Raw genomic sequence first — 24,602 nt, forward strand, 5'->3', positions numbered from 1 at the left:
ATAATAAAAAGAATCTGATAAAACATTGAATTGTCTGCATATAAAATACATGGAATGAAATATCCATCAGAAACTGCATACATATCTGTAGTAAATAGAACAGGAGTGATAAATATCAGTGAAATACCAATAAAGAGAGAAAGAAGTAAAGAGCAATAAAATATACTGGAAAAGGTGAGAAAGCCCCCTGCTAAATAGCAGCAGGCCATAAAATATGGGTGGGCTGAGAAGCCAAGGCCCAGGCCGAAGGACAGCACACACCAGCAAACCTATTGACAAAGACTGTGAAAACAGTAGCTCTTGCTGCACGCTTAATTATGCAGGAAAACAAAAACAGGAGCACGCTGTGAGTGAAAACAAGGTGTTAGAGTGACCGAGGAGAAAGCAAAAAGCAGCCGCACACAGTGAGAGGCTAGAGAGAAAGAGCCGAAAACGGCACCAGAGAGAGATGCAGACAGCATTAAATCTAATGGTGCCGAGGCCCAAGGCGGAAAAGGAATCAAACAGAGAGCACGTTGTCAGCTCGTGGTGCAGAGGAGTGCAGTAGAGGTAAGGAGAGTAGGCAGACATTGCGCAAAAAGAAAAAAAAAAACTTGAGCCATAATTACAAAAGGAAGTAATGCATTGTAGTGAGGAAAATTTCGTTGCTCTGAAGTAGAGAGTCACTCTTTAAAGCACAGCCATGCGTCTGTTAGCAGAGCAGGGCAGATCAGACTCACACATTGTCAATCGGGGTGGGCGAAGTTTCTTCTATGTAGGTGGCCAAGAGCTCCGGATCGGTGAAGTCTTTTGTTTGGTTTAAATATGTCACCCGCATCCGCGCCGGATAAAAGAGGCCAAAGCGGGAGCCCATCTTCTTTAGCTGGAGACGGAATGCTAGGAGTTGCTGCTGGGTTTTGACTGTGTTTTTATGAAGATCCGGGAGAATAAGAATCCGGTTACCCTCATAAGTAATGGGAGCCATAGATCTTGCTTTTTGTTGTATAGCAAGAACTTGAGGGTATCTCAGGATTTTCATCACGATGGGTCGCGGTCGACGGTCGCGTGGGAGCCTGGAAGATGGCGACCGGTGGGCTCGCTCAATCTCGAAGTCGTGGGTGAATGAAAGATCCAGCAGTTTGGGGATGAACGCTTCGAGGAAGGTGACCATATTGTTTCCTTCCTGCCCTTCCGGGACCCCCAAAAGACGCAAATTGTTCCGGCGAGAACAATTACTCGCGTCTTCCATATCTTTCTCCAGGGCCAGCGTGCGTTTCACATGGCCCTGAAGCGCTTTAACATTAGCCTCCGTAGTTGCCGATTTGATTTCTAAATCAGCCAATTTGGATTTAAATGAAGACAGATCAGTGTGAATCACTGCCAGATCTTCTTTAAGCTCCGATATTGCATCTTTGGTGTCTGTCATAAGTTCTTGAACTGCTTTGATTGCTTCCCACAAGTCAGACATGGAGGGAGATGCAGCAATATCAGAAGTCTCTGAATTGGAGTTTTTCACCGGAGAAGGTGGGTCTGGCTTGTGTCGCTTGCCCTTAGTAGTTGAAGCCATAGTTCATACAGCTGAAGGTGGTAATTAGAGGGGTGAAAAACGAAAATATTGCAGCAAAAGAGCAAAAAGTAAAGAAAGGTTGCTGGAGCTAGTTGTTCAAGCGACCATCCCAGTCGGGCTCAACAGCACCCCCCCCCCCCCCGGACCCTTTATTCTGATACAATACAAACTGTTCCTACCATCAAATTATTCTTGATGGAAAACTATCATACCAAGACCAAATCAGCGCAGTTACCAAAAAATGTTTTTACCGTTTGTCTGATTCAATCACTTTCAAAACTATTAGATTCTACATCATTAAACATTCTCATCCACTCACTTGTCATTTCTTGCAATGACTATAGTAACGCCTTACATAAGGGAATTAACAAAAAAGAAATTCATAGACTACAAATTATCCAAAATACATCAATAAAATGATCACTCACACACGAAAATTTGACCATGACGCTCCTCTTTTGATCAATGCCCACTGGCTATCAGTAGAACTCCGAATCGCATATTGACCTTCAAATCCAGATTTCATTAACAGGCTCCTGATTCCTTACTGTCCTCAAAGATCTCTTCACTCGATCAGTCAAAATTTGCTCTCAGTTCCCTCTCTAAAATATATCAGTGCAATGCGCTCTAATGTTTTCTGTAGCAGCCCCAACACTTTGGAACTCAGCTTTTATTTATCTAAGAGAACAGACATCTTTAAACTCCTTTAAGATCAGTCTAAAAACCTTCTTCTTCAAAGATGCCTTTGGTCTATAATCGTCCTTTTAAGGACGTCTATGATGTATCCTGATGCATTTTAATTCCTGTACATTTTCTTAACCCTCTGTCTTCCCTTCCTTACGTTCTTTCCTTCTTCCTTCTTTTCTATAGAAATTATAGTTCTTCCCCTTAGCCCGTTGTGTCCATTTCCTCATTGTATTTTGTGTATCAAGGTATTTTGTATTTTGTATAATTTGTTTTTTTTTTAAAATGACATTGTATATGTTTAATTTACTATGGGGTTCATAATAAAAAAAAAAAAAAAAAGTCTAAAAAGTGTCCTAAATGGCTACTTGGACGATCAAAAAGCCTGATCGTCCAAGTACCCATAACCAAAGCTGGTTTGAGACGTATCTAAAACCAGCTTAGGTTTTTCCCCTGCCACTAAATGCACAGAGAGAAAAGAGGCGTGTTTAGAGGAGGGAAAAGGGTGGGCGGTGGGCGGGAGGTGGGCCGACCTACACCTAGGCGTGCAGCAGGTATAACCAAAACCTTAGGCAGGTTGCCTAGTCGGCACTTATACCTTTTTGACTTAGACGAAGTCAAAACAGGTCTAAGTGCCGAAAAAGGGGCCGCTGAGCTGATGGCCGCTGGCGCGATCAGTTCAGCAGCCCGGCAACCTACCCTTCAACCCACCGCAACCATCGCGGCAGGAGAGATGCCTCATCTCCCCTACCGCGATGCAATCACCCCTCTACCCGAACTGCCGCGACAAAGTGTGAACACGAGCATCATTGTATGGTCATTTGAAATACTAAGCATTCTTTGCACAGACCTCCTTTTCTTTCTGTCTCTATCTGCTGTTTGATGAATATAACTCACTGGTTCTGGGCTGGTTTGGTAAGCCTAAAGGAAAGAAAATGATCAGGCAAGATGTAATTTCTCCTTATCTAATATGCTAGTATTCTATAAAGGAAAATAGGCATCTCTTTCCTTTATAGAATAGGCTCAGATAGGCACCTGGCTAGTAAAACCCATACTCGAGGCCGAGTCATACGCCGACTTCAGAAAATCACTGAAGACTCGCCTCTTTAACACAATTTGAGTTCTCTTCCATTGACAATTCTGTATCCCTGAAAGTTCTTTCTGTATCCCTGAAAGTTCTTTCTCTTCCCATCACCCCCATTGCATGTATACTGTTATAAACCCACTCTCATTACATGCATCTTCTCTTAAACTGCCCCGAGCTCATGTATCCTGTTGTAAACCGCTCTGTACTTCTGTATCTGGCTGTAATCATTGGTTGCTTGTTGCAAACATATCATATTCTCATTGCATGTATCTTCTTGCAAACCGCTCTGAACTTATGTATCTTGTTGTAAACCGCTCTAAACTTATGTATCTTGTTCTAAACATATGTTTCTTGTTGTAATCACCGCAAACTCTCATTGCATGAATCTTGTTGTAAACCGCTTTGAATTTATGGTATAGCGGTATATAAGAAATAAAATTATTATTATTATTATTTATAGAACTCCTTGTTTTTTGTTTAAATTGACCACACCCTTAGACCCTTCTCAACTTGTATGGATAAATTTTTGCTGTATGTTGACCCATACAGACCAAATGTGTTCATTCTCAGGTAATACATTTTTTAAATAAAGTATTTTTGCTGCCAACAACTAATATGACTGAATGTGTGCTATTGCATATTGATCTCAAAATAGATTGAAAGGCTCTTCCTTCACTGACCCCATAAATAACCCAGTGGTTTTGAGATGCTTTGTGTAGTTGAAAGTTTATCTGTCATTTGCAAATATTTTTAGTGATGTTGCTATAGACATATTGAATAATTTAAAAACAAACAAACAAACAGTGAAAAATATTATTTTCATTTTCAGCAATAGACTGTGGACTCCCAATGTCTTTGCCTAACTCATTCTTTGAGTTGCAGACAAATACAACTTTTGAAAGTGAAGTGACCTACAAGTGCCTGAAAGGCTTTATTCCTGAAAGTGGAAATAGCAACTCAGTTTGCACTGCAGACGGGAAATGGGAAGGGGCCAGCTTGGCCTGCAAAGGTAGGTGGAGATCTTAAAGACTGGTGGTGTACAGAAAGAAACTAACAATTTGGAAACTTAACAACCCTAGTTTCACAACAGTGTTTAAAAAGAAAGAAAGAAAGAAAAGAAACTACTGACAAAGCCACACACATTTCAAGGGAGATAGGTTGTACACCCTTAAAACTGTGCCCAATGATGTAGTAAAGGGGGGGGGGCAGTCCATCCAGGGCTCCATCTTGGTAGGCACCCTGTGGCACCCGTTCTCCTCTCCACCCCCTCGCTCCTTCCCTGTCCCCCACTGCCATGCACGCCGCTTCCCTTCTCCCGTACCTCTGTAACGTTCCTGGTGTGAGCAGTAACCCCAGCCTGCTGTTTAAGCCTGTGTCAGCTCTTCTTCTGACATCACTTCCTGTACCTGCGCCTAGGAAGTGACATCAGAGGGAGAGCCCATGCAGGCGCGACAGCAGGTTGAGGGTTGCTGCTTATGCTAGGAACATTATAGAGGTACAGGAGAAGGGAAGCAGTGCGGGGCGGGGGAGGGGGGAGAAGGAGAGTGTGGGGGGCACCACCATCCCGGTGCCTCTTACCCTTGCTACATCACTGACTGCCAACAAATAGTTCATATCCTTTAAGTATAGCAAGGACCTCAGAAGTGCCAGTATCAGCTAAGTGTTTTCAGTGGCTATGGTACTTTCGGCACTGGCCTCTTCATTGGATCTGCTATAAACTCTTAATAATTTCTAAAGTGCCTTTCTCTAAAGTGCTTTCTGCCACAAAGCGCTTATTAAATTAAAGTGCTGTAGTCAATAATTTAATTAATTTTTGAGCAATTTTTAAGCTCAATAAACTACAAACTTATCTTTTCTGTTTCGTTGTTCATATCGGGTAGGGACCTGTCATTCGACATGTTTTACCGATAGGCTGTATCAAGAACCGTCGCCCCTTCTCTCATGAATGTGCACCATCCCGATCATAAGTTAACTAAATGATCGGGATGGTGCACATTCATGAGAGAAGGGGCGACGGTTCTTGATACAGCCTATCGGCAAAACATGTCGAATGACAGGTCCCTACCCGATATGAACAACGAAACAGAAAAGATAAGTTTGTAGTTTATTGAGCTTAAAAATTGCTCAACAATTAATTAAATTATTGACTACAGCATTTTAATTTAATATGCGCTTTGTGGCAGAAAGCACTTTAGAGAAAAGCACTTTAAAAATTATTAAAAGAGTTTATAGCAGGTCCAATGAGGAGGCCAGTGCCGAAAATACCATAGCCATTGAAAACACTTAGCTGATACTGGCACTTCTGAGGTCCTTGCTATACTTAAAGGATATGATACTATGTTGATTTGAACTGCTGAGTATCTACACATTTGGCTGCATGATAATACAACAAATAGTTCATAGCAGATTACATACAAAGAAAAACAAAACAATAAAATACACATTTAAATATTAACTTTCTTTATTTGAATGAATTTACTGCTTTTTGATATAAATGATAAATGATTGTAAAAGAATGGGGAATATAGTTACATTTTCCAGTTTTATAGATGAAAAAATAAAATGCTGTTTCAAAAGACTTGTTTAGGAACTGCCTGATCTACAATGATTAAGTCTACTTTGGTAAAGGTGAATATTTGTTTTTGTTGTTGGTTTTTGTTTCAATGTGTTTTGTAGTGATGGACTGTGGGGAGCCTCCAGAGATCCAGCACAGCTACATTGTAGGAAATTACACCACAGTGTTTGGAAGTGAGGTTTATTATGACTGTAAGGAAGGGTTTTACAGTGAAAGAAGACGTAGTGTGACCTGCACAGAAAATGGAATTTGGGAAACTCTGACATCACACTGTAAAGGTAAAAGAAATTCACTATTAGGGGCATTTTCAAAACACTAAGATGTCAAAAAAAAAAAAAAACCGGCACTTGGATGTTTTTCTCGCCTAGACGTCCAAGTGCCGATTTTCAAAACCATCTTTCTGGAAGTCTTGCGAGGCGTCCTAGCCACTGTGCGACCAAAACTAAAAGAGGGCGTGTTCTGGGCGAGCTTAAACTTGGATGTCTTGCGGTAATAATTGAACCTTTCCCAAGATGTCCTGGACGGAACGTTGACGTTCTGAGCTAGACCTGTTTTAAAAGCATCTCAGTTCTAAAATGGTACCCAAACTGGCAAGATGACCACTGTAGGAATTAAGTAATGACCCCCCACACTCCCCCAGTAGTCACTAACTTCTCTCACCCCACAAAGATCTGAATGTCTGTAGAACAGCAGCATCTGGAATAGGAAAGCCTAGCAGAACCGCACCCAGGGGTCTTTAAGTAGCCTGGGGGGGGGGACGCTAGTAAACCATAGAGAGGAGGACCCAGGCCCATAAGCCACTCGTAACTACTACATTTGTGGTGGAAAGTGTGAGCCCACCATAACCCTACCAGATGCTACTGTACTGCCATATAGGTGCCACTTACAGTCATAAGGGCCTGGGTCCTTCTGTCTATGGTTCACTAGCCCACCCACCCAGGCTACTTAAGATAGAAGTGTGCAGCTCTACTAGGATGTTACATACCAGATGCTGCTGTTTTAGAGACAGGTATGCACCTTTTTGTTCTCGTTTTTGTGTGGTGGAAAGGGGGTGAGTGAGCACTGGGGGAGTGTGGGGGTGTCTTACCTTGATGCAGGCAGTGATCATCTGGTCCGTTTGGGCACCTTGGTGGCAGTTAGACCCTTCTAAAACAGGTCTAGTTCCAAATGTGTAAGTTCCGTCCAGGATGTCTTGCAAAATGTTTGATTATTGCTGCAAGACGTCCATGTCTAACCAGCCCTTGACACTTCCCAAAGCATGCCCATAACACACCTCCACCATCCCCATCTTGTGCTCTGAACGTACAGAGACTGGAATACCTTGCTAGATGTACAAAAAGATGATTTTGATTTTCAGCACTTGGACATCCTTGCAATTAGGACGTCCAAGTGCTGATTTAGGATGCTTTTTGGACGTTTGTTTTTTTATTATGCCCCCCCATAATCTCAGTTTATCGGCCAAGTTTTAGTTGAAGGAGGGAGGAGTAGCCTAGTGGTTAGTGCAACAGACAGACCCAGGAGAACTGGGTTCAATTCCTACCTGGGCTTGTGCAACCCTGGGCAAGTCACTTAACTCTCCATTGTCCCAGGTAAAGAAATTTAGATTATGAGTCCACTTGAGACAGAGACAGTACCTTCATATACAAGTACTTCCCCAAAATTCGTGGGGGTTACGTTCCAGGAACCCCCGCGAATTTCAAAAAAACGCTAATACAGTTTTTAGGCAGGGAAGACAGGACAGGGCAGCTGGTGAGGCAGGAGAGGGCAGCCAGAGTGCCGGCGAGTGAAGGAAATCACTCGCTGTATGCTCCGACCACCTCTTCTTGTACTACAGTTGGGCCTCACCAATCAGGAGCTGCTTTGATATGCAGCTCCTGATTGGTGAGGCCCGACTTTAGTACAGGAAGAGGCGGTCGGAGCATAAAGCGAGTGATTTCCTTCACTCGCCAGCGCTCCGGCTTCCTTCTCCTGCCCGGCCATTCGCGGTCGGAATATACCGTGAATGACCGGGACTGCGAACCGCTGACTGTGAATTTGCAGGGGAGCACTGTAATGTGTACAGTGCTGAATGCATCTAGCAACACTATAGAAATGATTAGTAGCAGTAGTAAGAAAAGACAAAAAAAAAAATAGTTATAAGAATTTCTTGAGGGTTTTGAATCCAAGAACCAAAGGGAGTGAACTCATAGTGTCGGTGCTAAAACATAAAGAAGGAGCAGAATGTGAACAAATCTAGAAAGGTGCAGATGACTTAGAGGTGCTGGTTAGCCAGGGAATATGGGAAGGAACAATGGAATGCCAGAATGGAATATCTGGTGGGTCAGGATGAGAATCATAAACATAAGCCAGTACGAGACTGGAAGCCACTGTTCGGTAATGAGAAAAGTAGATGCACAGCACATCCCATGTTTCAAAAGATCATATGTCAAGGGATTAATGTATATGGTGGAGCAATTAGAAAGGGTACACTCAAGGTGCTATCTTTAGCATTCTTACAGAGATGCATTTGCAATTCAGTGAAGCCTGTAGGACAGTGCTTCTCACACTTTTATTCATTATGACCCAATTTTAACAACTGAAAACTCACATGACTCCAAATCTAATCTAAATCTCCCCAAAAGGAGCTCGATTCAGTTCACATAAAAACCGATAATCAAAGTGAAAGTAGTTAGATTAGAGAGAAAATAACTTATTGATGAAGACCCTCATCTGACATCCTAGAGAGAAGATAACTAATTTTCCTTGGAATAATCTAATCTAAATCTAGGATTTATATACCGTGTCATTGCCCCAAAAGGATAATGCAGACAGGTCTCTCCCTTTCTAATCAAGTTTCAAGTTTTCAAGTTTATTTAAAAATTTGTTATACCGCCTAATCAGGCTTCTAGGCGGTGTGCATAAGTCAATAAAAACAATCAAGTTAATAAAATGGACATAATGGGGGGATAATTAACTAAACGGACAAACTTGAACAAAAGGGAAACTAAACTAAACTAAAGCTTAACTTTGTATACCGAGTCATCATTCTGAGAAGGCTCGACTCGGTTTACAGCAATTAAATAAACAGGGAATGATTTACAAATGGTAAATAGAAGATAATAGCAAAATACCAAAAGAATTAATTTTCAAAATGTTTGGCAAATAGAGTAGTTTTTAAAAATTTACAGAAAAATTGAAATGAACCGGATGCTTAAAAAAAAAGGGGAGATCATTCCAGAGTTGAGAGAGTTTAAAGACCAAAGATTGACTGAAGATCTTGACTCCTTTAATCCCTTTTTAAGAAGGAAGGGAGAGTTTAAATTGTTTGATACCTCTTGCAAAGGAGAATCGGTAAACATTCCAAAATAAAGGAATAAGAGGATTAAAGATACCATGAAGAATTTTAAAAGAAATACAGGCGCATTTAAATTGAATTCTAAAATAAACCAGGAGTCAATGAAGACTCTGAAGCAAAGGGTTCATATGGTCAAATTTACATTTTCCAAACATCAGCTTCGCAGCAGTAATCTGAATTAATTGTAATCTATGAAGACAAATTTATGAAATGCCGAGGTAGAGAGCGTTACATTAATCAAGACGAGATAATATAGTTGACAGAACTAAGATAGAAAAATGACCTTTCTCAGCATTGACAAACTAAAGAAGCTTTTCATTACCAAGGAATTTATTTGGTCCTTAAAGGAAAGAAAGGCATCAAAAAGGACACCCAATATCTTAGCAGAGAACTCAATTGGTAAGGAGGACCCAGATACCAGAGCTACAGTAGGGGGAAGACAGTCTAATCTTGGACATAACCACAAAAGCTTAGTTTTAGTTGTATTAAGCTTCATTCGGACGGATGAAGCCCAGGAAAGAGGAGTCAAACTACAAAATTATAGAGAAAGGAGACACTAAGGGACAGAACAAAAGGTGGGGGAAAGTCCAACATCCTTCTCCCCTTACCCATCCAAAGCAGGAAGGCAGCAGCAGCAGCAGTTGTGGCAGCAGCCAGCACAGTGTCAGTGTCCACTCACAGACCCCAGGACTCTGCATTGGGGGGGGGGGAGGCAGAGGACTGTGAATCTTCAGTGGCTCTTGGGTCCCATGCTGACTGCTACAACTGAACAAGAAGAAAACTCCAAAAAACTGCCACAAAAATGTAGAAAGAAACCAACAACAAGGCAGAACTAGTCAATAGGTTTGGAGAGTGGTAACTCAATGACAGAAATCCACTGTGATCACAACGCAAGTATAGCGTAAATAATAAAATAATAAATGTGGGTGTAATAGGGTACCCTCAGTGTGAAGGAACAGCGAAAGGAGAAATACTCCAGCGCTTCACATTATCAGACAGAGGCAACCATGCCCCTGCCTACACACCATCATCGGGTAACTCAATGTGTGCTTTAAATCAAAAAGTGTGAATCAAACCACAAAATAACAAGTGAAACGCAGATTGAGAGCCTGCAACAAAACAGCTTGGCTAGTTCCTGAGGAAGGGGGTTCTCACCCCCGAAACGGAGTCCCGTTGGACGACTTTAGTTTCCTGCTGGCTGATTTGCTTATGGAGAAGCTAAGTACCTCCAGATATATGTTTATTTTCACTTGTTTGCATTGCTGATTTTGGACGCTGGTTTTGCCCCCGGACGAGGAGTAGAGACAGCAATTAGCTACTCTTTGAATGGGCATTATTTTGATTTGTACTCTCACTGTTAACACCCAGTTGTGTATTGGTTTTTCACAAAACTCACACAAAGGGAGCCCGGGGATGTTTCACAGTTAACACCCTGTCTGGGTGTATATTTGTGACAGCTGGAGCTTTAGGGGCTTTGTCCCCATTGCAGGCTGTGTGACTGAAGGCTCCCTTTCACCATTATTAATTTAATTGCTTTGTAGCTTTATTTGATAGTGAGTAATTTGGGCTGTCTCTCCCCCTCGCCCTCTCTTTTTTGCTCTTGTGGGGCGTAGGGAGATTTCTTCTCTTTTGTTATTGCTTTCTCTCCCTCTTCAAGAGTTTATTTTGTTGTTTTTTGTGTTTATCCATTCAATTTCAGCATTTAATCCTATTGGTATGACTGAATTCAAAGTATAAATCCATTTTTTTTCCCTGAAATTCAATCTGTCTTTATGGTTCCTACCCAGCATGAACCTAATCTATGATCCGCCATTTCAAATCCAAAATTTTATGTCTTTTTTCCTGCCAATGTTGGACGAGGGGGGCTTCCATATTGCCCGTATTAATTTGAGATTTGTGTACTGTTAAAACGGATATTAATTTTCCGGCTCGTCCTCCCCACGCACAATAACTGGCAGGGACATTGAATCATATATATTGCTAAAGCACTATGACAGGAGGTGTTCGAAGTGGCGTGATATATCTTATCCGTACTTGGGTGTTTCCATGTTGGACCCACTAAAGCTTGATCACACCATTGGCTCTTCTATGCTGCCTATTATGGTATCATTTTTATTGAACTGACATTTATCGTATTTCTGTTACATAGTTGTTTTACATTGCTGTTAAGAAAAGGAATCATTAAGTGGCATTAGATCTTTAAATTGTGTTAATTGGCTCTTAAGCACCTGTAATGCCACTTTTCTACAAATATCACAGCGATATTTAAGAAGTCACTGATTATTGTGTAATGAGATGCAAAATATGCAAATGCATGTTTTGCATCTCATTTCTGGGCTATGTTTGGGGGAGTTTATTTCCTTGGAACCCTCAGTCTGATATGGCCCATTTTTGAATTCAACCTGTCTTTACCAGTTTTTCCCACATGTTAAATTTCATCTTATTTTGTTAATATAACCATGCTGTAGATGCTGGATCTCCTTCTATAGAAATGCATTGGGTCTTTTTTTTGGGGGGGGGGTCTTATTTCTTTAAAACCCTCAGTCCAATTTGACTTATTTTCAGACATGTCTTTTTACCAGCCTCCCCACCCCCTTCATCCTATGTTTCTTGTAGCTTGAGGCAATTGTCCTTATTTCCATCCCCCTAATGCAAGCCCTGAAAATATAATCTATGATTTATGACATATTTCAAGCAGCATGACTACAGTTAACCTGTCAATGCTCTATATGTTTGGTGTTTGTGTAGCTCTGGATTGTGGAACTCTACCTTCTATCCCATATGCAACGCCAAGTATCAACAGCAACACAACCTATGGAAGCACAATTGTTTATGAATGCAACTATGGTTATGTCATTGAAGGTGGGAACCAAACTGTGACTTGCAATGCTCAAGGACAGTGGGAAGGAGTTATTGGCTGCAGAGGTAAAGAAATTTATGCACAGAGATTTTAATGAAGTGACTGAAAGACATGTGGAGAAAATTCTGTAACAGGGCTCCTAAGCTACGAAAGCACATAGATGCATGTTTCTTTTATTTTATAAAGACAATATATGCATCTTATGTGCCTTCATTAGAGATCCTCCCTAAGAGCTACTGCACAATTAAACCTCGGGGTACTGGGGCTGCTGCTCTAACCACTAGGCCACTCCTCTACCCCACTGGTCAAAAATAGCTCCTGGCCCATTAAATTGCTTGTGCAGGGCCACCACTGATATTCAGTGGTAATTAACTAGGCAATGAAGCTGAATACCACCACAGATTACAAAACTGAGAGCTGACTATTTTGTGGGTGGTCTGGGGGCAAAGTTGGTACTTATGTGGTTAAGTGTTGATTAGAGACTGACACGGTGACAAAATTCATCACCATTCCCATCCCTGCGGGAAACAATCACGTGTAATTCTTAAGTGTCTATCTCAACCTCGGTTCTCCTTCACTAGCATTCTTCAGTGCGCGGCTGGAGAGTCAGTGGTTGGGCCCATGCATACTCTGATTCTTATTTGAACCAAGTATAGGATAATGAAGCCATTGTTCCATCACTGAGGCTGGCTCAAAGGCATTGGTGGAATGAGGCATTATGACATCACAATCTCAGCTCTGGAATGTTGCTGCTCTTTGGGTTTCTGCTAGGTTCTTGGGACCTGGATTGACCTCTGTTGGAAACAAGATACTGGGCTGGATGGAGCTTCGGTCTGTCCCAATTCTTACGGTCTTATGTTCTAACCTTTTGGTGTCATTCTTTCTCTGGAGACAAGCAGAGGATATTCAGGCACATTTTGTAGGCTCAGTCAGAGGACTTCACCAACAAGTGTGGCTGCATTCCCCTGCTGTCTACGAAGAACACCTGTTACAGGTAAGTAACTTTGCTTTAGTGTCTATCTCAACCTCAGTCCTTCTACACCAGCATTCTTCAATGCAAGGCTTGAGGGTCAGTGGCTGGGCCCATTCATACTTTGCCTGTGCCCATTCATATTCTGCCAGTGGATGTGCCCATTCATACTCTCTCCTTAAAGAATTAAATGATGATGGTTTCTCACGGTTATCTGCAGGGGCAGGAACAGTGATGAATTTTGTCACGTGTCGTTCTCTAGTGCTGATATAAAGTACTTAACCACCTATCTTTAAGTGGCGTCGCTTATGGAGTTAACTGCTGATTATCACATTTAACCGCATAAGAGAGATCTGGCAGCATAAATCTGGATATACAAGGATTGAATATCTAGGAATAACACCGGTGACAGCTAAAAGATTTTTGGATAAAATCTTATCAGGCCGGAGTTTGGAGCAAAACCATAAGTGACTTGCTCTTGACGTCATTTTCTTATCAAACATTTAGAAAATCCTTGAAGACTTATTTATTTGATAAATTTTGTTTAAGAAATTTCGGTTATATATTGAATATGTTTAAGTATGTGTTTCACTGTATTTGGCAGATTCTCTTGATGTAAACTGCTCTGAACTGCAAAGTATTGTGGGTTATAAATAAATTTTATTATTATTACTGAAAATGCTCACTGCTGCCGGATGAATGTAGACCCCTCAGATTCTGAAATATTCAAAATCTTTGAAACCTGTACAAGCTGTTTTAAGTAGAATGCATTCTTGAATAGGTAACCAATGCAGCTGATCATCAGTGGAGAAACTTGTCAAATTTTTGGGCACCAAAATTTAATCTTGCTGCAGCATTTTGTAAAAGATGAAGTTTAACATGTAATTTAGCTGTAATTTCTATGTATAATTGTAACCCTGGTCCTGCTCATGTTCACAAAAGTCTTTGGGCACTGACTAGACCTTTGGGACGGGTACCTGGAACAGATGTTTACAAAAAAACCCAGTTTCTGAATGTTGAGCTAGCTAAGGATAGTCCTGGTAGGCTGTGGGCACTCACTCACCTTCTTGTCTGTCCCCTTTAAACATTTCAAAAGTAGAGAAAATAATGCTCCAACTCTGAAAGTAAAGTCAGACTGGAACTCTGTACTGGAAAAAATGCAGCCACTCAAATGACAACCAGTGTCCAAAAGAAAAAAAAAAAGCACAAACTCAGTCTTTTTGATTGGAAATAGTGTACAACAATTGGTTATGTCCTGATTAGCTTTACAAATTTAGGTAAACTATTTATAGCAGTTTATTTAGCTTCTTTTTTTTTTTTTTTTTTCTTCCAATCCCCATCCCAATTAGCAGATCCAGTGAACAGTGTACTGTGTCTGGTGATGTCTCATTGTGTACAGCCTTTTCCTTCACGGGAGATCAGACTTTTTTTCCCTGGCAACACAATCACTTACCACCCCCATTTCTTCTCCCCAGTGACATCTTCTATCACCTAATATAACCATGCTGTAACTTCTAATGTATTGATGCACTGGGATTGGTCATTCCTCCAGACACCAATCACTCCTCCCCCACCGGCAGACTTCAGTCCAACCCACTTCAGTAATTCCCTGGAGAATCTTACCCAAGCACTCTGTACTCTCATTCTGCAAGGCGTTACGTAATGAATTACAACAATCAAGTTGTGGTAAGAATATGGTCAGAATCAATAATCTAAAAAAATCTTCATGAAAAAAGACTAAAGAGCCTGATTCTCGTCAGAGGGAAGGCTTCTGGGTCAGCAGGCCGCATGCACGAGCTACCGAGTGAGGTTTTGCATGACCAGGGAACCATGTGTATGATCCCTTTGCTGAACATACATTACCTTATTGCCTTTCTGGAAAGGAAAATATTGCAATTCAATTATATTTGAGTAGTGACCAACTTATAGCTCCAAATTCATACTAAGCATACAGATGGTCACGGGGTGAAGAAGAATATCATGGAAGAGTAAATTAACATATGCACCTGTGATATACTATGTATGATCCCTTTGCTGAACATAATAATAATAATCTTACTAGTTCTTACATAATAATCTTACTAGTTCCAGAAGAATCCTAGCTTAATACTGTGATACATTTTTTTCTACGCCTTCTGTAGAATTGTGCTTCACACTGCTATGTAATATGGCGCAGGCATTTAGGCCAGCTTAAACCAAGCCTAAATGCCTGAGACTAAGTTATGCGCGCATTGGTCATATTCTATAACAATACCGGGATAGCCATTTCCTTTAGCGGCTCTGCATGGGGCAGGAGTGTCGGGATTGCTACTGTCTCCGTTTACCGCTGGACCTCCAGGGCGTGCAAAGTAGGCGTTTTCTGGTGCAGGAGGCAGGAGAGAAGTGGGGTGATGCAAAGCTAGCCAGGACAGGACATGTGAGCGGTCGCTTCTGTCCCAGATCACCGCTGGACCACCTCAAGGCACGCCCGGGAAAGGCCTGCAACGGGTCCGGGAGGGAGGTGGGGGGAGTGCATAGCTGGATAACTCTAATATAAACCAAGACCTCTATTTTAGGCCGTTTTTTGGCCCAAAAACATCAGTTTATATTCAGGTATATATGGAAGTTTGTTACACTGTTATCACTGAGAGGTCCTCTATTGTTTTTCAGAAATAGACTGTGGTAATCCTGTAATGATCCCACATGCAGAGAAGATCTGGAATAACAGTACAAGATTAGGAAGTGTGGTACACTACAGATGTAGAGATGGCTTCTATGGTGTTGGGAACAAGAATTACTCACAGTGTACAGTAAACCAGACCTGGGAAATCATTGCTTTCTTCTGCAAAGGTATGGCAGAGTGCTTGGTACACTTTAATAATTGCCTTTTCAAGAAGAAATTCAACCAAGGCAGTTTGTAGGGTTTTTTAACTCTCATATTCAATTACTTTGATTAATTAGAAATGAAAACCTAAGGTCTTGTGTTTGGAAGAAACCTATGAAAGGGCTCTTTTAAAGTGTTGTGAGGTGTTTGCCTACGTAAGGCTATTTTCTACCCGCAGGCCTGCAAGTAACATAAGAACATAAGAATTAGAGAATGACATGGGGAAAAAATCTGTCCCCGTCACTGCACTGTCCCCGGCCCACCATCCTCTGCACCGCCGTTCCCTTCACCGCCCCGTCACCGTCACCGCCATCCCTTTCACCGCCCCGTCACCGCCACTGCCATCCCATTCACCGCCCCGTCACCGTCCCCGTCTAGCACCCATCTTCTTCCCTCCGCTCCCCCATAGTCTGGCATCTGTCTTCTTCCCTTCCAACGTCTTCTCCCCACTCTGCCTTCCACATTTCCTTTCAGGGTCTGTTCCTCTCTACCCTCTTTCAATGTCTGTTCTATTCCTTTCCACCACCACCCTTCCCTCCCGCCTTTACCATCTGTTCCTTTCTACCACCCTTCTTTCATATCTTCTATCAGTCCCCCCCACCATCACTAGCAGTCTCTCTTCTCCCTTACCATGAGCAAATAGAACTTCTGAAAATTGTATTGCTGAGGTATTATTTCTAGTACGCCTTTTTTTCCAGATGGATAATGACATCAATTTTATAATTCTTACTGTCTGCTCTGATTTCATTCACAATTTGGTTTGTGTTTTGTACCTGAGGATTCCATGAGGCATTTAACCTTTTCCTGTCTCTTCTGTGATTTCAAGTTGATTCCTTCAATAATGGAGTCTCAAGGCAGTAGCAGTTTTCTATTTTGGGGTCTTTTGACATTGTTTAAGGGATTTCTTGTACATTTGGTGCTGGTCTTCTTTGATGAGGTCACTTCAGAATCTATTTCCAAGGAAGAGAAACTTTTTCCCTTTCACCCCCTCCTTCCTTGTGTGAGCCGGAACACGCGGTCCCCGCAAGCAAGTAATTGTATATCATTTTCATTCTATTCATTCATAGAAATTAAAATCTAGATAATGCCAGTCACATAACAAAACATGATTTTACAAAAATAATTCCCTGCACAGTCAAGTCTGCAAGGATTACTAGATGTCTTTCAGCAGCTCCCCTCCCTCCCTCCCCCTTACCTTTGTGGCCAAGTCAAAATGATCTACCAACAATAAAATTTTAAAAACACAAAGCACGCTGTAAGCAGAGAAAATGTTAATTATCATTTATATTCCGCGGGTTTTCAAAGAGGTCAAGGCAGATGACTTTATGCAATGTCACCTCAGTAACAACTATACAAAAATAGACAAATTTTCCCCCTCCCTTTTTACTAAACTGCGATAGCGGTTTTTAGCACAGGGAGCTGCGCTGAATGCCCCATGCTGTTCTCGATGCTCATAGGCTCCCTGCGCTAAAAACCGCTATTGCGTTTTAGTAAAAGGGAGCCATAGTGCAAAATATAGACAGCAGATATAAATTCTCAAAACGGACACATTTTGATCACTAAGTTGAAAATAAAATCATTTTTCCTACCTTTTTGTCTGGTGATTTCATGAGTCTCTGGTCCTTCTTCTGATCCTTCTTCTTTCTTCTCCTGCCCCCCCCCTCTTTCTTTCTCTCTCCCCCTGGCTCCCCTCTTTATTTCTGCCTTTCTTTCTCTCTCCCCCTGGCCCCCCTCTTTATTTCTGCCTTTCTTTCTCTCTCTCCCTGGCCTCCCTCTTTATTTCTCTCTCCCCCTGGCCCTCCTCTTTCTTTCTGCCTTTCTTTCTCTCCCTCTTGACCCCCTCTTTATTTCTGCCTTTCTTTCTCTCTCCCCTTAATCCCCCTCTTTCTTTCTGCCTTTCTTTCTATCTCCCCCTGACCCCTCTTTATTTCTGCCTTTCTTTCTCTCTACCCCTGGGCCCCCCCTCTTTATTTTCGCCTTTCTTTCTCTCTCCCCCTAGCCCCCACAAAGCCATCGTGCCAATTTCTCCACTTCCACGATTCTTTCCCTACCCTCACCCCCAAGCTAGCAGCCGATTTCTCCCTGCTCCTTCCCCGATGTCCTGATGTCCTGAACTTCATCGGGCAGCAGCAGCATTCACAATTCACTGCTGTTGCCCGCTTCAGGCCTTCCTCTCTGTCGGGTCCTGTCTTCATGAAAACAGGAAGTAGGCAGGACCCGGCAGAGAACAAGGCCTGAAGCCGGTAACAGCAGCGAATTGTAAACGCTGCTGCTGCCCGAAGAAGGTAATGGAGCACCGAGGCAGACCGCTTCTCCCCCCTCCCAGCCGAACCCCCGCTGACCCTCCTATCTCCCCCCACCCCCGTGAACCTTTCCGACCCTCCCAGCTAGAGCAGCAAACCTCCTTCGCGGCTTTCTCCTCCCTCTGCCGCGTCACTGATGACATCAGTGATGCGGCAGAGGGAGGAGAAAGCCGACGCTACTGGAGGGAGGTTTGCTGCTTTTGCTGGGAGGGTCGGAAAGGTTCACTTGGGGGGGGGAGAGATAGGAGGGTCAGCGGGGGTTCGGCTGGGAGGGGGGAGAAGCGGTCTGCCTCGGTGCTCCAAGGCCTGGCGCCATTATCTTTTTCGCCCCTCCCGCCCCCCCCTTGGTACGCTACTGCTCTCCAGCTCTCCTTAGTTTGCCGGTTTTCTTTTTCGGCTATCGGCACGCTTTCAAAGAGCCGCGCATGCGCGGCTGCTCAAAGTTCAATCTTCTGCTCTGCTGCAACTTCCTGTTTCCGGTTGGGTTAGAGCAGAAGATTGAATACTGAGCAGCCGCGCATGCGCAGCTCTTTTGAAAGCATTCCGGTCGCCGAAAAAGAAAGCCGGCAAACTAAGGTGAGGTGGAGAGAGGAAGCTGGTTAAACGATCGAGCCGGCGTGCGGGTGGGCGCTGCGGGGACCGCACGATCCTTTATGCCTCACTGCGGTGACAAGACCATTCACCGCTCCACGGGGCGGTGATGGCCTTGTCCCCGTCCCCGCAGAGGCTGCTAATTTTCATTCCCCGTTTTTTGCGGGTTACCCACGGCTAAACGCAGTAGCCGCGGGTAAACCGCCACCGTGTCATTTTCTAATAAGAATAGCCTTTCTGGATCAGACCAATGGTTCATCTAGCCCAGTAGCCCTTCCTTATAGTGGCCAATCCAGGTCACTAGTACCTGGCCAAAACCCAAAGAGTAACAACATTTCATGCTACCGATTCAGAGCAAGCAGTGACTTTCACCATGTCTTTCTCAATAACAGACTATGGACTTTTCCTCCAGGAAATTGTCCAAACCTTTCTTAAAACCAGCTATGCTATCCGCTCTTACCACATCCCCTGGCAATGCATTCCAGAGCTTAACTATTCGCTGATTTAAAAAAATATTTCCTCCTATTGGTCTTAAAAGTATTTCCCTGTAACTTTGAGTGCCCCCTAGTCTCTCTAATTTTTGACGAAGTGAAAAATCGATCCACTTGTACCCATGCGTCTACCAGACAGTGATATCTGACGTCAAAGATCTTAAACAGCGCCTCATCTCTGTTCGGGCTGAACTGAAGCAGAACATCGTTGATCCAAAGATCAATGGCGGCCAAGGCTGGGGGCATGCCTTTGTGCAAAGGGAGTGCACTTTGATCATCTTCTTAATTGAAACATTACTTTTTGACTTTACATTTTTCTGCAAGATATGCATAAAACCTTTTGATGTGTTTTTATTCAGTACACAGCTCATTTTCACAAGGTAGTGTTGTGTTGTGGTGGGAAATATTTACATTTTACGTCAACTTCATTAAGGTCACGATGCACTAAATTTCATAAGAATTGGCCGAATTCTGTGGAAGATACAACAAAAAACTTTTTTTTTTTTCTAATTCAGTGTATTATGCTACCATAACTACAGCTAGGCTCTGCATTTTTCCCTACTACGTTTTCCAGAGGTGAAATGATGGTGGGGGAGGGGGTCTTTGGTAGGTTAAAAGAATAGAAAACAGAGATGAGGATTAAATGGTCAGTATTTTCAGTGGATAAGTGGGGATCCCCAGGAGTCTATGCTGGGACCTCTCCTTTTTAGGTCATATCTAACTAAATATATAAAAAGACTTGAAGCAGTCGAGAGGAAGGCAATTAAAATTGTATGGGGCTTGTGCCAAAAGATGTACAAGAAGAGACTAGAAGACCTGAATATGTATACTATAGAGGACAGAAGGGACAGGGGAGATATGATACAGATGTTTAAATACTTGAAAATGTATTAATGTAGACACAAATATTTTTCAGAGAAGGGAAAATGGTAAAATTAGAGGGCATGAATTAAGGTTGCAGGGTGGTAGACTTAGGATTAATGCTAGGAAATTATATGGGAAGGAGAGGAGAGAGATGCCAGACTGTGGGAAGGAGGGAAAGGAGGGAGCGAGATGTCGGACCACAGGGAGGAGGGAGGTAAGGAGAGAGATGTTGGACCATGGAAACAGGGAGGGAAAGAGAGAGAAAGATAGGAAGACATAGAAAAGTAGATTTTGAGAAGAAAGCAGAAAAATTGAAAATTTGAATGTTAAAAGTTAATACCAAAGATGGATAGAGGGTAGAAAGTGAAGAATGAGAGAAAAACAGTCAATGATAAGAAGGCCCTGGAAACACAGTTAAGAGCACAGACAGAAGTGCAACCAGAGACTGGAAAAAGATGATTAGAAAAATAAAATCACCACACAACAAAGATAGGGAAAATTATTTTATTTTCAATATGATTGAAATGTATCAGTTTTGAGAATTTATATCTGCTGTGTTTATGAAATTGCATTACCATTAGTAATGGGGGAGGGGTCAGGAGCAGAGCTGGGGCAGAGCTTGGGCGGTCAGTGGTTGGGTATACTCAGTTGATATTTGTTAGACTTAGGGGGTACTTGGCTTGAAGTTGAGAAACACCAGATTATCATGTGACCATATTTATGATGTTGTTTAAGTGTCATTGTCTAGTATTGTCTTATTTGTCTCTGCAGCAGCATGGCTACTGGCTGGCTGCAGGACCTCACAGAAATGTGGTACACACACAAAGGTTGCAGGTAAAAAGTAAAAAAAAAGTACTTTATGTACACTAAAAAGACTGTAGTCCAGCTCTTTTACATCATAGGTTTAGTCCTCTTAATCAGTCTCTGTCAGTAAAGTCCCAGCCTATACTCTACATAGGGGCTGGCTTCTAACTAGGCCCAAACACCTCAAACTTATACACTTTAGGAATACACTGAGAGGTTATCTCCTACCTTGGCAATCTTCTGTTCGTGTAACCTGGAGGCTGACTTGCCTGCTTACAGTTTCTCACCTTGGGGAAACACTTAGCTGAGGCCATTCTTCCCTGGCACACCCCTCAGGTAATGTAGCCTCTGTTGCCACTCCCTTAGAGACCTCTTGACTAGGGGGTCTCTCTGTGATCTATTATATCTCAGAGCATTTAACCACCTCCCTGCCTGAGCCCTGCCCTCCTGACTCAGCAGGTATAACTTTAACTACTCTAAGGAGACTCAATCTCACTCTCATTGAGGGAGTGAACCTATAGGCAGTGGCATAGGAAGGATGAGTGGTCCAGTGCCCCTATAGGCAGTGGGGGCGTTGGCACCTGTCCTCCTCTCCGCCCCCATGCTCCTTCCCTGCCCCCCACTACTGCATGCACCCCATCCCTTCCCTCGTGCCTCGTTAACATTCGTGGCATGAGCAGTAACCCCAGCCTACTGCTCATGCCAGTGTTGGCTGTTCCTCTGACGTCACTTCCTGGACCCGCACCTAGGAAGCGAGGTCGGAGGAAGAGCCGACACTGGCACGAGCAGCAGGTTGGGGGTTGCTGCTTGTGCCAGGAACCTTAGAGGTATGGGACAAGGGAAGGAGCATGCGTGGCAGGAGGGGGTGGGGAGGGAGCGGCTGGAGTGGGGGAGGGGCACTCTCACTCTCGCTATGCCACTGCCTATGGGAACATGCCTATGTACCATCACTCTTTCACAGGTTCACAATGTATGTTTTATCGTTACCTGTCAAGGACAATGGATAGTGTGGAGCAGGGGTGGGCAACGAGGGCTGCAATCCAGTTGAGTTTTCAGGATTTCCCTAAGGAATATACATGAGATCTGTTTGCATGCACTGCCTCCATTGTATGCAAATAGATCTCATGCATATTCATTGTGGAAATCCTGAAAACCTGACTGGATTGCGGCCTTCGTTGCCCACCCCTGGTGTGGACTATAAATCTTTTAAATAAATGCACAGATAAATAGTAGCTGTAGTTTTCTTTTTTCCCCTCCTGGAACCAATATGCCTATTCCTAAAGTCAATGTTTTTTGAACACATTTGAGCTAAGCCATTGGTGCTTATTGTAGTGGCTTTAGAATTCTGATATTGCTTGTGCCTGAGATTAGTTTTTTCCAAGCTGAGAGGCAGCATGCCAAAAGTGAAATCCACAGACAAGAATATAATCTTTGATAAAATGGAATGCCAATTTGTGTTAGAGCATTTGTGAAATTTGTAGTATTGCTAGTCCTTACAAATAATAGGGAAAAGTTACAAGAGTTCTTCTAAAACAGTGGTTCTCAACCCTGTCCTGGGGGACCCCCAGCCAGTTGGGTTTTCAAGATATCCCTAATGAATATACATGAGAGAGATTTGCATATAATGGAAGAGACAGACATGCAAATATGTCTTATGCATATTCATTAGGGATATCTTGAAAACCCAACTGGCTGGGGATCCCCCACTGTTCTAAAAGTTTCTGCACTTTTATATTTTTGTGCTCAACCTTAAACAGGGATGGGCAACTCTGGTCCTCGAGGGCTGGAATCCAATCGGGTTTTCAAGATTTCACCAATGAATATGCATTGAAAGCAGTGTATGCAAAATAGATCTCATGCATATTCATTGGGGCAATCCTGAAAACCCGATTGGATTCTGGCCCTCGAGGACTGAAGTTGCCCATGTCTGACCTAAAGCATTCTTTTCTGATGGCATTAAGAAGTTAGTAGGACACTGGGAAAAATGTATCACAAAACAGGATGATTATGTGGAAAAGTGAGGTAATTTTCTTTTGAGATATTTAATAGTTAAAAAAAAAAAGTGTGGAAACTTTTTGAAGATTCCTTGTATAATGTGTAAAGGGCTATGTAATGATGTGCAAATTATTCTACTAGTTTAAAAAATATTATTCAAGATAAACTGACAAACAAAAATATACCCTTCTTCCCAGAATATTAAAAAATGTTATTTGTTTTCAAGCTACCGCTGTGCTGGCTTTTCATTTTTGGTAGACTGTTGTACAGAAAGTGTTCTAAATTGCATTACAGTTCTGTGTGGGCAGGAATTTACCAAGCCTATATCTTTGTTATTTTTGCTGGAAGTTGTCCATTTCATAAGAGATGTATATTTCTCTCTTGTTGCAGAGGTTGAATGTGGCACCCCTCTGAGAATCCAGAATGCTGACCTGGTATGGAGTGGTAACTCAATCCTAGGAAGTGTGGTGTATTATGAATGCAAAGAGGGCTTTGAGTTTGCTGGTGGGAAGAATTTTTCGGTATGCCAAGAGGATGGTATTTGGGAGGAAAGTTCATGTACAGGTAAGACATGAACAGCCCTATGGAAGCTCCCTTATAATTAGAGGCTGACCAGATTTCAGTTTCAGTTATAGCACCAAAACCATTCCCAAATCTGTTAGCTGTCCAGGTTCTTTTTCTGCCAAAAGTTTTTAATTTTGTCCAAAAATGACCATGTGTTTTTGATGGAAGCTGGAAACTTTTGCTTTTTCCCATTTGTCTTCTAACCACCCACCTACCTTCCCTCTTTCACCAAGCAGGAGCTGCCCCTTCTAAGCACCCCCTGAGTTCCTTCCTCCACTTGTAGGTCTCCCGGACCTATTTTACAATCCCTGGTGGTCTAGAGATGTACAGTAGTTGGGGTAGGAGTGATCCCCCAGTTACTCCTGCCCATTCGGCTTTTCTCTCAAAATGGCTGCTATGGGGGGCCACATGATGGCTAGTTCCTGAGTGTACACCTCTACATGAAGCTTCGCTTCGATTTCTCACTAAAACTCTCCTTATTTTACTCAGCCTGTGAAAACTTTACCATTTAGTCACCACTGGTTTCAGCAGTGCTGGCAGTACATTTTCGGCTGTTTGCGAGCTTTCTCCATGCCTGCATAAGAGTGAATAAAGGTACTTCGACACACTCAAGCAAAATGGCAGGGATGCAGATGGAGGTGGCAGCAGATCGCTCGATGGACGAAGTGCTGCAGGTGTCCATGCAACACTTATCACAGCTTTTGGATGACAAGCTTTCTAAGCTCCATACTTCTATGGAGGAGATTAAAGATGTTCTGGTCAGTCATGCAACGCAAATCCAGCGGGTGTCATTCTATTGCTGTATTCAAGTATTTCAACTGGTTTGTTCCTGTTCTGAGGGAGACCCAAATAAAATTTTTTGTAAAAGAGGGATTTTTTAAATTGTATTTGTTCCAGTATTATTCTTGACTTGTATTGTTTGTTCTTTACTAGCTGTAAAGGGAGATTTTGTCAGTAATGCGACTGTCTATGGTGAAACCTGTTTGAAATGGATAAAGGTTCCCAGAAGGACTCGCTGGAGGATATCATATGAGGTATGTGAGGAAAAAATTCCACGAGGCTGCCACAAGA

At 42.7% G+C, this 24,602-nt stretch overlaps 1 protein-coding gene across 14 annotated transcripts in view; it reads left to right on the plus strand.

The window, feature by feature from the left end:
* The window catches only part of SUSD1 (sushi domain containing 1), a 236,561-nt gene that overhangs the window by 34,107 nt on the left and 177,852 nt on the right, over positions 1-24,602 (plus strand). For 13 of the 14 annotated variants that reach the window (XM_033926156.1, XM_033926166.1, XM_033926173.1 and 10 more), the window contains exons 5-10: positions 4,147-4,326; positions 5,994-6,170; positions 11,975-12,151; positions 15,706-15,885; positions 23,358-23,531; positions 24,465-24,565. In XM_033926156.1, coding sequence (XP_033782047.1) covers positions 4,147-4,326; positions 5,994-6,170; positions 11,975-12,151; positions 15,706-15,885; positions 23,358-23,531; positions 24,465-24,565 — 989 coding nt within the window. The remainder of the gene's footprint in view (positions 1-4,146; positions 4,327-5,993; positions 6,171-11,974; positions 12,152-15,705; positions 15,886-23,357; positions 23,532-24,464; positions 24,566-24,602) is intronic. The other variant, XM_033926260.1, reaches the window with a different exon arrangement.

The sequence above is a fragment of the Geotrypetes seraphini genome, chromosome 1, assembly GCF_902459505.1.
Source record: "Geotrypetes seraphini chromosome 1, aGeoSer1.1, whole genome shotgun sequence".
Classification (NCBI taxonomy): domain Eukaryota; kingdom Metazoa; phylum Chordata; class Amphibia; order Gymnophiona; family Dermophiidae; genus Geotrypetes; species Geotrypetes seraphini.